Raw genomic sequence first — 16,431 nt, forward strand, 5'->3', positions numbered from 1 at the left:
AGTAACCTCTGTTTTCTCATCACTGGATTAGGTCTATCTACAAACATGAAATGCAGAATATTTTGTTTTCAAGATGCCAGAAAAAATGTTAGGCCCTACCCACTCCTCATCTAATTTACTTTCCTCTTTGGGCCTTGAGTTTATCATCTGTATTATGAGAAAGTAGGATCAGATGATCAATGAGATGTCTTCCAGCTCAATATCTTATGAATATATAGTTTATATGTTCATAGAATGGATATAAGGATTTGAGAAATACAAAATGTGAGTTAGTAGATTTTTGTGTTTAAGCTTATGGATTTCCTGGCTCCTAAGAAGGGATTGAGAGGAATCAAATTCGCACATTCATACTTTTCTATATTTAGGTTATATATTCTGTACATATCTAAATAACCTATTCTGGATTAGCAAAACATACTTTTTATAAAAGGGAAAGAAGTGAATGCCCTGTAAGAATATTCATGACACAAGGTATATAATTCAATGCTTCTATCACCAAAACCAATACACACTGTTTGGATATTACATTGGGATGTCCACTTAAATTGTCAGGTTTCCAGTCTTACTTGGAACTTCAGCTATGGAACAAAGTAGAAAAGGCTGACCTATAAGGTGTGAGAAACCTCATTGAAACCATTGAAACTTGGCTCTTCCAAGATTCGTATCACCTTTATCATCACCCTCAAAGATGTGAAGGCTTTTAGTCATTATTTTTTCAGCAATTCCTACCGTTAAAGGCTTACATTTTTATCACTTTTTTTCAGCTGGGAAAAACAGAAGTGGAGATACTTAGAAAAGTGGGTTGACCAGTTCTGTATCAGTGAGAGCTGGAATTAGAATTCAGTTTCTTAATGACATTTTCGGCTACAACTTGGACCTTTCTTTGTATCATTTAATAAGAGAAAGAGGAGTTTGCTGAAGAAAATCTTGTTTCAGATTAGCTTAATTTAAATGTCTCCATGTAATTTAGCAAGTTTTTAGAAATTCTTTTTTAATGATAGACCTGCAAATAAGATAATTTCAAAGGAATATGAATTTGCTTTACATAAGTAAATCTTTGAGAATTAAAACATAACATCCAAAGTTGACTTGGCTTGTCATAAGGCATTTTGTGGCTTCTAAAGGAGGCATTAAACATATAGAATCATTGAATTTGGGGGCAGGTATTAGATATAGTCTATTTACAGATAAGAAAAAGAAACCTAGAGAGGGTAGGTGAACCATTCGTGATCACTAAGCTAGTTAATTCACCAGAAACTCCTGATTCCTACACTATGGTTCTTCCTATTATCAATGAAGCCATCCTTACATAGATTTTTTTCTGCTGAATGTTTACTTGTGCTAGGTACTGTTTGAGGCATTGGAGATATAAACATCTATTGGAGAAGGTTTTTAACTATTTGCACTCACAGTCAAGATGCAGGGTGGGGACAAAAGAGTGACATGCTCAAGGAACAATGGGAAGATGAGAAGAGCGAGGGGCTGCCTCAGCCTTCTGGGGAGTCAGGGAAACCTGCAGTGGCAGATAATGCTTCAGCTAATACTAGAAGGAGGAGGATAAATTCTTTAATCAGACAAGAGGATGGGAATCGGTGGGTAGGGGCGGGAGTCTTACTAGGCAGGAACAGCAAGTTTTCCTGAATAGCTCAAGTTGAGTATTCCTGTGGGAAAGTGGTGGAGATGAAGCTGAAAAGCTGGTGAGGTGGGAAGCAGTTCACAGAGGATCTTGTGAATCATGCTAAAGGAACACTCTTCATTCTCTCCTACGCCAAAGGAAATACAGGAAAAATTACCAACATTGTTAACTCTCCAAATTTTGCTTCTCTTGTGTGGTCTATATTTTGGCAAATACAGAAAGTGAGTCTAATCCGATCAGCACTAGGGGGCACCACAGTAAAAGTAACCATTCTCTTGTGTCTGAAGACAGCTGATCCTCTTTTCCTGAAGAGTTGATTAGAAAACTTCTCAGGCAGTCAAGGGCTCATCCACATATAAGAGAATGAACAATATCAGGGGCAGCTAATATTATTCACTATTTGCACAGTGATGATATTTTCTAAATGAAGTGTTTAGATATATGTTTTGGTCCAGGTACTCAAAATAGGACAGAATAATTTGGATGGGAATGATGCTGGAAAATATTGCACATTTATACACATATAGATCCAAATACACACACACAGAAGAGAGCTGGGAAACAAGCAGGAAGGCTCTAGGTATAGATCTAGGGATACAATCTCTCTGTTCCTCTTCTCTGACCTCAGTTGCTGGTTACTAGTACTGAGTAGACCCAGCCTTGTTTAGGGGCTGGCCACCTTGGCCTTCCACTTCTTCTTCTTCTTCTTTTTTTTTTTTTTTTTTAAAATATATATACCAATTACTTCCCTCTCAAATGGCAGCTTCTCCCACTTCAGGGATTCTCCATTCATGGAAAACGAAAGTTAATCCTTTTGCATCATTTGGGTTAGAGGAGCTACATACAGTGTTGTTGTTACTATTTAATGAGGGAAAAATAACCTAGCTGAGTTATAAGTGGCAAGGTTTATGTCTCCATAGTCACTAATGAAATACATGGTAGAGTTGGATGGAAACTGAATTTTCCAGCATCCTATGCTTTGTATATTTCGTTTGTAGTCACCCATGCTTTTGATAACCAATCTTTCAAACAAAGGCATTAAAACATTTGCTTATACAAAACGATAAGACATCAACTCAGATTTTGGAGGAGTTGTTGAAGTATAAAGGGAGTGCCCTGGGCCAGGAACCAGACTTTTTCAGTCCAGGCTTTCACCTCTTGACCCCAAGTAAATTTCTTGAAATTCCCTGGGCATCAGTTTAATCATTTCCAAGACTGGAATTTGGTTGTGGTGAGGATTAATTGATACACAGCTTTGTAAATGCTAAGATTATTATTATCATTATTCAAGAACATGCTTCCATAAATATACGGCTACTAAAATGTTGACTTTGTAGTATGTGTGTGCACACATACACACACTGTAACTCCAATCTCAGAAAGCATATCATAGTTAAGGTTAACCATAACTTCATGAACCTTGATTTCCCCAGTGTAATTTTTAGGATTAAAAAAATCCACCTTGGAAGAGTCCTATTATTTTTAAACATAGATTTCTAATTAAGAGCTCATGGGTGAATTAGAGAACAAAAGAAGAATGAAGGGGAGAATTTATGAGGTTATGAAGTATGATTAGGTTCAGTATCTGTTTGCATGTGGTTCAGAGATCTAAAATTACCTACTTAGAGCACATGGCTTAGGCTATTTCCGTTTCTTCTTATTTTGATATATTTCATCCAATTCTCCAATGACTTGGCTACCAAATAAGGCAGGGAATTAGATTTATAAGAGGCATATCATCTGGTTCGCTAAACTAGAAGCATTGGGGAATATTACAGGTATAACTAAATTTTTTTTTCAGTAGACTTTTCATTCTGAAATGCACCTTAATTTTTATAAGTTTGCCTAGCTTGATAACATGCAAATGCTATTTAAGAACACTCCAGTACTGTGAGAGACTAAATTTCTGTTGTTATAATTTGGACAGAAAGATGGACAAGCAGACCTGAACTTTAATTCTTCTTACACTAATTTAATAAGAACTTGTGGTTAGAGAGCTTTCATTCCCAAAGCACTATATTGAACAGGTAGGGAAGTGAGGGCTTCGGTGAGTTTAAGTGGTGTACCCTCAGGGCTGGGCTCCCCAGCAGGCAGCCAGACCTTCATCCTAGAAAGCCAGTGAAACAGTGTCAAAGATCAGGATGGAATGACAATATTACAAAAATTATAAAGAACTCAAAACATGCATCAAAGGAAAGCATCTTAATGAGTTATAAAATAAGTTGTAAAACATGTATTTTACAGTTTTGCACACTCTATAAAAATACAGTTTTGCGCACACTATAAAAAATTCAACCATGAAGTAGTTTCTTAGGACTATTGGAACAAATTACTGCAAACTGGGTAAATTATAACAACAGAAATTTAGTCTCTCACGGTACCGGAGAACAGAAATGTGAAATTCAGGTGTCGGAATGCCATGCTCCTCTGAAATCTCTAGAGAAGAATCCTTCCTTGCTTCTTTCTGGCTTCTGGTGGCTCCCAGCAATCCCCAGTGTTCTTTGGTTTGTAGCTGTATTGCTCCGAGCTCTGCCTCTATATTCACATGGCCTTCTTTCAAATGTGTATCTTGTGTGTCTTCTCCTTTTCTTCAAGGACACCAGTCATATTGGATTTAGGGCCTACCCTAATCCAGTTGACCTCATGTTAACTTAACTAATTACATCTACAAAGACCCTATTTCCAAATAAAGTCACATTCTGAGGTTGCACATGGACATGAATTTTGGAGGGGCACTATTCAAACTACTATAAAGCACTTATTCATTTACTTATTCAGCAATGTTTATGGAGCATCAGTTACCTGTCAGGCACTGAGGACACAAAGGTGAGCAAAATAGACATGGTCTTCCCTGCTCTCCCAGATTTTGCAACCCGGTAGGAAAACAAGGCAGCTAAACAAGCAATAGCATATGATAAGCACTGGATAACCAAGGAGGGTACGGTTCTTCAGTAAGAAGTTTCACAGAAAGCTGCCTGCAAGCTTTAATACCTAGTATGTCGATTGGGATTATAAAGTGAGCATACTTGTTTTTTGCATTAGGTACTTGGTTTCACTTCCATTAATTAACAGGAAGGGTTTAGTTTAAAATGACATGGTCATCGTTGTCACCACCATAATCCTCATCCCACTGCTATTCTGTGATGATGTTACCATTCACCAGTCTCAGTTTGTATCAGAGCATAGGTTGAGGATTATTTAGCCTCCCACAGATGAGGTGAAGAGCTTCACTGCATGTACAACACTAGGGATCATCTTTTTTTAACTTTTAGTTTAGGTTCAGGGGTACATGTGCAAGCTTGTTATATAGGTAAACTGTGTGTCATAGGGGTTTGGGGTACAGATTATTTCATCACTCGGGTAATAAGCATAGTACAGGAATAATCTTTTTGTTTGTTTTTTGAGATAGAGTCTTGCTCTGTCGCCCAGGCTGGAGTTTAGCGGCACGATCTCGGCTCACCGCAAGCTCCGCCTCCCGGGTTCACGCCATTCTAGTACAGGAATAATCTTAGTTGCTCATTTACTATCAGAGGGAGCCACTTGGGGAAAAAGAGGCCTGCTGCTTTTGTTACAGCAGAGGAGTCTATTGTGTTGAAAGTGATCTTCTGTTCAGAAGGTCTTCTTATCACGCAATCCTTTGAAATCTGCCTCACTTTTGAATATTGTGATTCGCCTAACCTTTGAAATGGAAATTTTTCATTAGACAGTTTATTCCAATGATCTAAATTGAATTTAGACATTGAAATGAGAATATTAGAAGCTGAGGAAGGGAAAGAACAATCAAGTGAAGAACCCAGGTGTGCCTAGTCCCAGTGTGATGTCTTGTTCACTCTACCAGGTTGCCTTCTCAAGACAATATTCCCTCCTTGTTATATAGCAAATTAGAAAAGGGAATGAGTGATTTCGAATAAAGAGATTGACTGCAATAATTCTGCTACTATCTTTGTATTCGAGGATGAATGGACCAATTTCTTTTTTTTCTCTTCTCTACGTTGAACTTTTATTATGACAATATACAACTGGTAATGTGCACCATGACTGAAAAGAGTTCTCATATAATTTGATTTGGTACTGGCATAAGAATAGACAGATCAACGTTTGGAATTTAGAATCCGAAACGAAACCTGCACATTTATGGTCAATTGATTTTCTTTTCTTTTTTTTTCTTTAACTTTTATTTTAAGTTTCAGGGTACATGTGCAGGATGTGCAGGTTTGTTACATAGGTAAATGTGTGCCATGATGGCTTGCTGCACAGATCAACCCATCACCTAGGTATTAAGCCCAGCATCCATTAGCTATTTTTCCTGATGCTCTCCCTCCCCTCGCCCCTGCAACGGGCACCAGTGTGTGTTGTTCTCCTACATGTGTTCTCATTGTTCAGCTCCCATTTATAAGTGAGAATACGCAGTGTTTTTCTGTTCCTGTGTTAGTTTGCTGAGGCTAATGGCTTCTAGATCCATCCATGTCCCTGCCAAGGACATGATCTTATTCCTTTTGATGGCTGCACAGTATTCCATTGCGTGGTGTATATGTACCACATTTTCTTTCTCCAATATGTCATTCATGGGCATTTGGGTTGATTCCATGTCTTTGTTACTGTGAATAATGCTGCAATAAACGTATGTGTGCATGTATCTTTAGAATAGAATGATTTATATTCCTTTTAGTATATACCCAGTAATGGGATTTCTGGGTCAAATGGTGTTTATGCTTTTAGATCTTTGGGGAATTGCCACACTGTCTTCTACTGTCTTCCACAATGGTTGAACTAATTTACATTCCCACCAGCAGTGTAAAAGTGTTCCTTTTTCTCTCCAACCTCACCAGCATCTGTTGCTTCTTGACTTTTTAATAATGGCCCATCTGACTAGAGTAGGCCAATTTCTAAAATCTTGAGCAATGTATAGTGTTGACTAGAGCCAATGTCAGATATTATGTGATCTTGTAGCTGATGAAGGTCCAGGTATGTCCTGAGGGGCTAAGTTCCACCTTAGTTCAACATTTATTTACTAAGTTTGAGATGTGGTAGGAGGTATGGCAATCCAGTGGGTACCTTGCAAACCTACCCTTCTAGTTGCTTAGAGACTAAGCTGATCTGAGGATATTACAGTAGAGACTTACAAATCACTGAGGTGAGGACAGGAGTTCTCAGAAATGTTTTAGTAAATCCCTCTGTCAGTGTACTTTGAGTGCTTCCTCAGTTGTATGTGGGAAGGGAAACCAAGATATAAGAAAATCTTCCCTCTGACGATATGAAGAGTTGGTGCATTAGGTCAATCACATAATTTAATGTCACCTGGATGCTTTTGGTTGATTTGATTGTTTACCTAAATATAGGACTTTTCTCTCAGGAATCTGTCAGTTGCTAATTGTATTAGGGACAATAAAAGCACAGTTCATGCTCTCTCTGAAACAGAGAGGAGGGAGGCTTCTCTGTGGGGAAACTCACAGCCTTTACTTAGCAGACTTGATGAGAAGAGTGGAAGTGGTTAGAGAGAGAGGAGGCTATACACAGGATGTATAGTGGGGAGGAAGGTGGAGGTTAAGAGAGAGATGACCGGGAAAATATGCTCGCAGAGATGGTAAGGGTTGGGCATGGAGAAAAAGAAGGCTTTGAATGGTAGTTAAAATAGCTTTTCTTTGTGTTCATTAAATCCCAATAAACGCTTTATTCAACAAGGTTTTCAAAGCCACACATCTTTGTCTCTAAGAAACATAACTTTTGGGATAAGTCTTTCTGAATATGGGAAACTCCTTCACCAAAGAATCAGTTTTTCCCATTTTTCCTACTCCTCTCTCTAGGTGGAATTCTGAACTTCCCTGATCAGAAGTCAGGGCTCATCTTTTTGTAAGGGAGCTACTTCCACTGAGAATAGACCACGTCTGTCAGATGAGGATCTATCTTCTCAGTCTACTATGGTGGCTAAGTGTGAAAAATTCTCCCTTCCTCTTCTGAGGCCCCTTGAGACATATCCTGAAAGCTTGTGAGGTCATACTTTCATGATCTCTCAGATCTCCTCTGGTTGACATGAAGCCCAAGGTGCAGGGAGGAGAGGTTCATGTCCAGTGGTGGTGGTTTGGTGAACTGGGGAGTCCCCACCCCGGATCTGTTTCCCCACCACCCTCTACTAGCCCACATCCCACTGCCGCCCTCCACCAAGACCTTGACATTGTGGCCTTGTACCAAGCGAGGAATGGCAAGGTCCACATAGTGAGTGCAGGGCCCACTTCCTGATTTCATGCGTGGTGAGTATCATTTGCTCCTGCCACAGATACCCTTCACCAGGACAAATGTCAAATGAGTTTAAGGTCAACAGTCCCATGCCACATCCTAGTGAGTCAGAGTTAGAGGTACACACTCTTCAAAGATGAGCTCTTGAAACAAGTGTCACTTTCTTGGGAACACAGCACAGGCTACTGAATAAATCCCAGATATCAGACACTTTCCACCTTTGTTCTTGGACAAGCCAGTGCTAAAAGCGCTGAAGGAGGCCAAGAAAGAACCTAATTCTAACTCTTCTTGTTACACCTGCATGAGGAGCCTACTTTGTATTTGCCCATGGGCCTGCAGTTCCTTGCCATGACAGTTTTACCTAATCAGAGCTGAGCTAATAATTTTGGCAACCTGAACTACATAGACAACCCTGCAACATTGGTTGAGGAGCTCTTTCTAGAGGAGGATTTCTAGATATTTTGATATATATCTGTGTATTTTGACAACTATTCAAAAATTAATATTTAATCTTATTCAGTATTGATGATGAAAGTAATTCAAATTAATTTAGGACCCTCAGATAAATGCTTTTTTTGGTGTTCTTTACTCTTATGATAGTGTAGGATAAAGAGAAGGGATGTTATCATGAACTTGGGATTCAACTGATCTCGAATACATGTTTATTCCTGAGCAAGTTCTTAACAGCACTAATTTTTATTTTCCTATCTGTAAAACATGGGTCATTATTTTTTCTACATTGTAATGTTATTTTGAGCAGCAAATGGGATAATACATTTGAAACAGTGCATAGCACGTTGTAAGTGCTCAGTAAAGTTTTATTCTTTTCCTTTTTGTTTTTTGAGACAAGTTATCTCTGTCATGCAGTGACATGATGGTGTCTCCCTGCCACCTGAATCTCCTGGGCTCAAGCGATCCTCCCACCTTAGCTTCCCAAGTAGCTGGGACCACAGGGTGTACCACCATGTCCAGCTATTTTTTAAAAATTATTTTTGATATTTTTGTAGAGATGGAGTTTCACCATGTTGTCCAGGCTGGTCTTGTACTCCTGAGTGCAAGCGATCAGCCTGGTTTGACCTCCCAAAGTGCTGGGATTATAGGTGTGAGCCACCACACCAGGCCCTTTTTCTTGAATGCACAAAGGATGGTCTCATTTCTAGACCTTTCTTCTTACTATTAATAATTGTAGAATATCTTTTGCTTATCTGGGTCTTCTCTGTCTTTCAAGGCCTAAGTCCAGGTCTTTCCTCCTTGTGCCGTCAAAGCCTACAATGATTTTTGTGTTCTTTGAAACCTTATGACTTACATTGCCTGTAGGTATTTACTAAAGGTTTTATGTGTACAGGGACAATTTTCCCAACTGGCATAGAAGTTCATCAAAAGTAAGGATTATATGTTCTATCCCCTCATGTTCCAAGAGTTGAGTGTAATAATTGCTGCACAGTAAGTACTCAATAATTGCTGATACTATTTTTAACCAAACTACCAAATAACATGACAATCACTTTATTCATTCAAGTACTGAATAACACCTACAGCAGAGAAAAAATTTCTTGAGCACCAGCTTTCAGATAGGCATGCTTTTTGCACAGGGTGTGGTTGAAGATAAATTCTCTGGATTTAGACTTTTGGAAGTCCATAGTTAACGGCAGTGATTTTTAAATCTGAACCTTGGTTATTTGTAAAAATGAAGATTCCTGGATCTACCCAGACCTTTTGAATTAGAGTCTTTGTGAATAATCTGACCATCTGCACTTAAAACAACAACAACAACAACAAAAACAACAGCAACAACATATTTTGGTAGTGATTCTAATGCACAAATTTAGAGTTTAAGAACCACTGGGCTGGTAACCTTCCTGTTGCGTTATCAGCTGCTACCAGACATGACGCTTGTACATTACATTATTCAGTCATTTGGTCAAATAGCCCATATTTGCCAAGTGGGTACTTGATTGTTCCTTTTTTTTTTTTTTTTTGCTTCACTTATGGGAGCTCTGAAACCCAAGAAGGAAGCCTGGAGTGTGGGGTCTCCCTTTTCTTTCTCGTGATGAGGTCATTGCCAATCATCTGTATGGCAACTTCTTCTTTTCTCTAAGATTGCTATTAAAGTGGACACAAGGAATGGAATATTAAAATCTTCATAGAATGTTTTTCTTGCTTCAAATTTGCATGGGAGAAAAATAGTACTTGTGTGGTATAATAAAAATTGTACTGAAATTGAAGGGCATGCATCAAATCTCTTCACTTCTGTGAGCCTTAATTTCTTCATATGCAAAATACAATGTTCAACTAGAATATGACCTCTTTTGCATTTTTTCCATGCTTCGAAGACCATTCAAAATTCAGGGATATACTTCAAATCTGGCGTGGATGCTTATGAGCATTTACATTTCATCCTTGAGTATGGTGTGGACTCTTCAGATCTTCCAGATGGAAGAAACTTTATTCTATAGACTGCTTAGATGGAAGCCCCCTGGTCCTTTGATATTTTCTGTTTTCTTTGAGCATGTGGAGAAGATCTGGGGATTTTGCTTTTCTTGATATACAAAATACTAAGTCTGTGTGTGTGGGTAGACTAAATGTCTTCTGATTGTTTTCTGTCAGCCTTTCGCATGAAACCCAAATTCTTTTGTATTGTTTCTCTGAGGTACAGAGAGTCAGAGCACTGATACGATAACTTTGTTAGTCTTTGTTTTTTTCTTTAATCCATTCCTTTGTTCTGTTGTCATATATTAAGTTTATGTAGTATTATGTAGAATAAATTATGAACATGACATGGATATTATTTTCCACGTGCATCCAAGAATAATTGCTGATGTTTATTAACTTCTTGCAATGTTGCATGCCAGATCCTGATCACTGACATATATTATTTCATTCAAACTTTACAATTCTCTGATATACAGATTTTTACTATCTCAATTTTACAGATTAAGAAACAAAATCAGAAAGATGAATGCAGTTTTCCCAAGGTCACACAGCTAAGTAGTCTTGAGTAGAGGAGATAAGACTTGTATTCACTAGCAGTATAATAAGTCAATAGAGTGTTTTTTTAATATTGGGGTTAACTGTCAGTGTTGTACATTCTGTGGGTTTTGACAAATGTATATAATGACATGTATTCACCATTACAGAATCATACAGGATACTGTCACTACCCTAAAAAATACCCTGTGCTCTACGTGTTTATTACTCCCCCACTCCTAACCCCTGGCACCCACTGATCTTTTTAATCTCCATAGTTTTGCTTTTTCCAGAATGTCATATAGTTAGGTCATTCAGTACATACTGTTTTCAGATTGGCTTCTCTTGTATTATAATACGCATTTAAGATTCCTCCATGTCTTTTCACAGCTTGATAGTTCCTTTATTTTTAGTGCTGAATAATGTTCCATTGTATGGTTGTATCAGTTTATTTATCCATTCACCTACTGAAGGATATTTTGGCTGCTTCCAAGTTTTGACAATTATAAACAAAGCTTCTATAAACTTCTGTGTGAATGAGTGACTTTAAATACTTGTATGGGAATACAGAAACTGAAACTCAAGGATTTGATTTAGGCCTTGAAGATGGTAAGATTTTAATGGGCAGAGACAGATGGAGGGACATACTGGAGGAGTGGTGGGATCTCGGCTCACTGCAACCTCTGTCTCCTGGGTCCAAGCGATTCTTCCCCAGTAGCTAAGACTACAGGTGCATGCCACCACGCCTTGCTAATTTTTGTATTTTTTATAGAGATGGGCTTTTGCCATGTTGGCCAGTCTGGTCTCAAACTCCTGATCTCATGTGATCTGCCTGCCTCGGCCTCCCAAAGTGCTGGGATTACAAGTGTGAGCCACTGCACCTGGCCTACTTTTTAAAAATGCTTACCATGTACCATGTGCTGGCAAACTGCTGGATGCTTTAAGTTATCCTATCTAAACTTGGGGTTCATCTTCTGGAAAGTTCCACCAACAGTATTATGTCTTATTTTCACATGTATAAAGGCTAAAGCTAAGAAATGCTACAACTTTTCCAAATTCAAAGAACCAGAAAAGTCACAGTTTGAACTAAATCTGACTCCAAAATCTATGCTCTTTGTGCCATCCTACCAGGCTGCCTACCCAAGTGCAAGGAGATCAGAACAAATAGCTAGATAGACATTAGACACAGAAAGGATATATGTGGCACTAAGGCTTGACAATGAGGTTGGAGCCAGGCTCTTCAGCACTTTGACTTGGGCACTGTGGGGGTGTCTCTGGGTACTGGGGTAGTCAGCATGAGGTCATCAGGTATGGAGGATGAGGGGGAAGATGGTTGGAAGACCAATGAACAAGAGGAAGGATCATCTTCTTCTACTTCACAACATTGCCTAAACTTGATGGTATCGATGTTAGTAAGAGACTTCTGAGGATATGCAAACTTCTACCCCTACATGACCTTCAGGAGAAGGAACAGGATGCCTGAGTCTGGAGTTTCAGTAGATCAGCTTCCTCCAGGTTGATCTACTGGAAGTCTAGACTCCAACACGGAGGATGTCACATGTGCTTTACTCACTCACTGCCTGTCAGCATCATGGTCTCAGAGAATGTTTGGTCACCACCACCCTTACTTCATCAGGGCACTTCAAAAGTTGGAACATTCCTTAAGTTGCAGGATATTTTTGGAGATCTTTGCAAAGTCAGTCAAAATAATCAAATCACAAGAGCTTTTAGATCAGGGAGTGAAAGTAAATTTGAGAATGAGGAAGCTTTAGGTTTTTTTCTTTTTTATTAAATTAAAGTCACAACTTTTAGAATCTAAATCATGGAAAGCTAGTGCTGAAAGGAATGCCCCTGATCTTCTAGTGACTTTTAAAGATGAGAAACTGCCATCTAAGGAGATTATGAAACTTGCTTAAGTTGGCACAGTGCCTGCCTGCCTGGCATTAGCACTCTGTCACTGCACGCTGAGGCCTGTGCTGTTGTGCTACTCCACAGATGGCTTCTTTCTGACATTTAGCACGTGGCAATTCATGCTGGCACTAACTAGCCCAGAGAGCAGTGGAAACATTTATTTACCCAGGGAACTATGGTGGTAGGGTACTTTGCTGTCTGACAGGTTTTCTTCCAGAGCATTGCCCTTAAGCACGAAGGACACTAATTAGCCATCATGCCATGAACAGTACACAGAAGCGGGAGAGCTAAAGACTTCTGCTTCTACCCAAGTCAGTGCCTCTCTCCGTGTGCTCAGCATATTGAACTCATGTTGTTCCTGCAGCCCAGTCCTGGGCAGGGCTCAGAATGGCTCTGCATTCTTCTTATGCTGCCTGTTGGTTTTAGCTTAGCTTGGTAAGGCTTGTGATTATGCTTATAACAGAAGTAGGGAATTCCTCGTCTGTGTGGGCAGGTGCCAGTGGAATATGCTTGACTAAAGCTGCTAGTGTGCCAGGAGAGTGGGAAACAGGAATTCCACTACCCAGGGCATGAAAACAAATCTGTCTCCTCATTTTTGATTAGGACGTCATGCCAAAATAACCTTGTGGGAAGAGCCGTTGTTCTTGGCAGGCATAATAGATGTTTTTTTTGAGATGGAGTCTCACTCTGTCGCTCAGGCTGAAGTGCAGTGGTGCGATCTTGGCTCACTGTAACCTGTGCCTCCCAGGTTTCAGTGATTCTCCTGCCTCAGCTTCCCAAGTAGCTGGGATTATAGGCACGTGCCACCATGCCTAGATAATTTTTTTTTTTTTTTTCAGTAGAGACAGGGTTTCACCATGTTGGCCAGGCTGGTCTTGAACTCCTGATCTCAGCTGATCCGCCCACCTTGGCCTCCCAAAGTGCTGGGATTACAGGCATGAGCCACCGTGCCCAGCAGACATTTTTTTTCTATTTTCTTTTTTAGTAGGTAATACAAACATATGGCACAACATTTTTTAAAAAATTAGACCATGAAAAGTAAAGGTCAATCCTACTCCTGACCTCAGGCTTCCAATTTTTTTTCTCCAGGGACAACATTTGCAACTAGTGTCTTGTGTATTCTTTCAGATACATTAATATACTGTATATTCTTACAGTGCCCATACAGGTGTTATTATTATTATTTAACACAAATGGCAATAGACTTTATGTATAATTCTGTTCATCCCCCCACTTTTTTTTTACTTAAGAGATCTTGGAGTTGGCTCCATATTGAGCTTCTTTGTTCTTTTAACCACAAAAGTACTATAAACGTTTTATCTATCAGGATTCCTCTCTTCACTGTTTTACTTCTCTTTTTGCAATGAGTACTGACTTAATTCAAGTTAGGTTTTGTAACTTGAAGAAAGATCCAATGTTTAAAAAAGCTACACCAAATATATTGAGATCTGATGGATTGGGACAGTTTTCATTGCCTTTGTCTCCTGAAAATAGGATGCTTTTATTCCTGCATTAAAGTGAAAGACCAAACATGCCGGAAGCTTCCAGAACTCACTCCCAGTGCATTCTGGGAATCTGTTGCCATGATGTATTGATTGAACACAGCATTCTCCGTGAGGGAATCTCTACAACTGAATGGGTTTCTTAACACTATGACTATAGTGCTGCGTTATCCAAAATGGGAAATTGGGGCACAGTGAGACAAAACAGCATACCAAAGAAGAGTTTGGCAGAGATGTGGACAGATCTCAGACGCTTGCATGAAAGAGCACAATAGTCCTAATTTATCTTAAGAGATGTTATGGAAAAGCAAGGGGGCAGGTGGAAGTCTAGGTCCAATCTTCATAGAAAAAGTCAGGGCTAGGCATGGCAGCTCACGCCTGTAATTTCAGCACTTTGGGAGGTTGGGTGAGAGGATTGCTTGAGGTCAGGAGTTTGAGACCGGCCTGGGCAATACGCAAAACCCCATTTCCATCCCTACCCCCAAAACTCCAAAAAACAAAAATTAATCAGGTGTGGTAGTACGTGTCTATAGTCCCAGCTACTCAGCAGACTGAGGTGGGAGGATCACTGAGCCCAGGGAGGTCAAGGCTGCAGTGAGCCATGATTGTGTCACTGCACTCCAGTCTGGGTGTCAGAATGAGACCCTGACTCAAAAAAAAAAAAAAAAAAAAAAAGGAAAGTGTTTTTTTTTTTTCAGGCTACTTCATTTCTGCTTCGCTGTTCCTTTGAATATGACTTACGAATTTCATTTGTTCATGTTTTTTTCCTAAAAATATGTCTTTCTTCCTCCCTCAGGTATCACATCAGTATCCTCGAATTCAAAGTATCAAAGTACAATTTACTGGTAAGTGTTGTCAGAAGTTTAATTGATTCATATTTTTGAAAGAATCTTCTCTTCAGTCTCTTAATTTCCTCTAGAACACAAGATCTCTCCTTTTCCTTAGGGAAGGAATTAAATTCCAATTAAATCCCAGAATTGTTGTAGCCTGCATATTATTTTCATTAGGGATACAGGTGTATAAAGAGAAAAGGGGATTAATTATTCATCAAATATGTGTTTGTCTCTGTACTAATCACTTTATGTTCCTCATTTAATCCTCCACGGAAACTTCTGGGTAGAAATTATTTCCATTTCTTAGTTAGGGAAACTAAGGCTTTACTTCTTACAAGTCTATCTGACTGTAAGACACATTATTACCTGCTAATTGTATTCTGGGGCAAGAGTTTACCTTAATGAAAGTTGGGGGAAGCCCTTGATAGAATAAAAACTTTGACTCCAGAGAGAAGATTGTTTGGGTCCATGATTAACGCTAGCATAACCCCTAGTGGTTTCCACATGAATATTCATTTTTTAGTTAAGTTCTCCTGAGCCTGAGGGAAGGGGAGTATTTCTTGCCCTCCATAAGTGGTCCCCATTTTCAGTTCAAAGTACGTCCCTCTGCACTGGTACAAAGCAAGAATTACTGAATTGTGACTAGCAGTGGGGACCTATTCTTTTGCTTAACGAAGGAACATGGACCAGAACAGGTGTGTCCAAGATGTGGTTACTTGGCTATTCAGGATGATTTTAGTGCTAATATGGAAATAAAAGAAGTTCAGGCTTTTTGGTTTGCACTTGGGATGGCCCTGCACAAAACAACTTAATCTATCACTGCCTCCTACTCCTCTTCCTCCTTTTCTTTCTCCTGTGGCAGTGACTCTTCCCAAAGTACCTTCCGGGAAAAACTAGCAATAGGAGGTAGAGAAGAGAAATAAGTATGTGCCCTTGAGCTCTTCCACCTGCAGCTTTGAGAGGCCACCCTGAATCCACAGATATGCTGTGCACAGCTGCATTATTAAGCTTAAGCGACTGCTAACAAAGGCCGCTAGTAACTGCTGTGGATGGGTCCAATGTCTGGGGCATGTGGAAAATTTGCATTTCATGGTCAGATGACAGAAAGACAACAGTTGAAAACAATTGCTTTGAGTCAAGCTTCAGAGTATGCGTAGCGTGCAGGGCTAAGGCATGGGGCACTACTGCCACCCTTTGCCCATAGTTCATCCACTGAGCAAGAAAGGAGGCACTGAAGTGGCCAATCCATCCCTGTTCTGAAAAATTAGGGAAACCCTGAAGCCACCTGTCCTGCCATAGGTGCTTTGTGACAATTTCTGTAATCTCTCAGCTCCTGAATCTCAGCCCC

The 16,431-nt window shown here is 39.6% G+C and overlaps 1 protein-coding gene across 3 annotated transcripts in view; it reads left to right on the plus strand.

Annotated features, from left to right (window-relative positions):
* The window catches only part of TNFSF4 (tumor necrosis factor (ligand) superfamily, member 4), a 53,390-nt gene that overhangs the window by 33,464 nt on the left and 3,495 nt on the right, over positions 1-16,431 (plus strand). For all 3 annotated transcript variants that reach the window (XM_012000414.1, XM_012000413.1, XM_012000415.1), the window contains one exon: positions 15,047-15,095. In XM_012000414.1, coding sequence (XP_011855804.1) covers positions 15,047-15,095 — 49 coding nt within the window. The remainder of the gene's footprint in view (positions 1-15,046; positions 15,096-16,431) is intronic.

This window comes from Mandrillus leucophaeus, unplaced genomic scaffold (genome assembly GCF_000951045.1).
Source record: "Mandrillus leucophaeus isolate KB7577 unplaced genomic scaffold, Mleu.le_1.0 Scaffold629, whole genome shotgun sequence".
Taxonomy (NCBI): Eukaryota; Metazoa; Chordata; class Mammalia; order Primates; family Cercopithecidae; genus Mandrillus; species Mandrillus leucophaeus.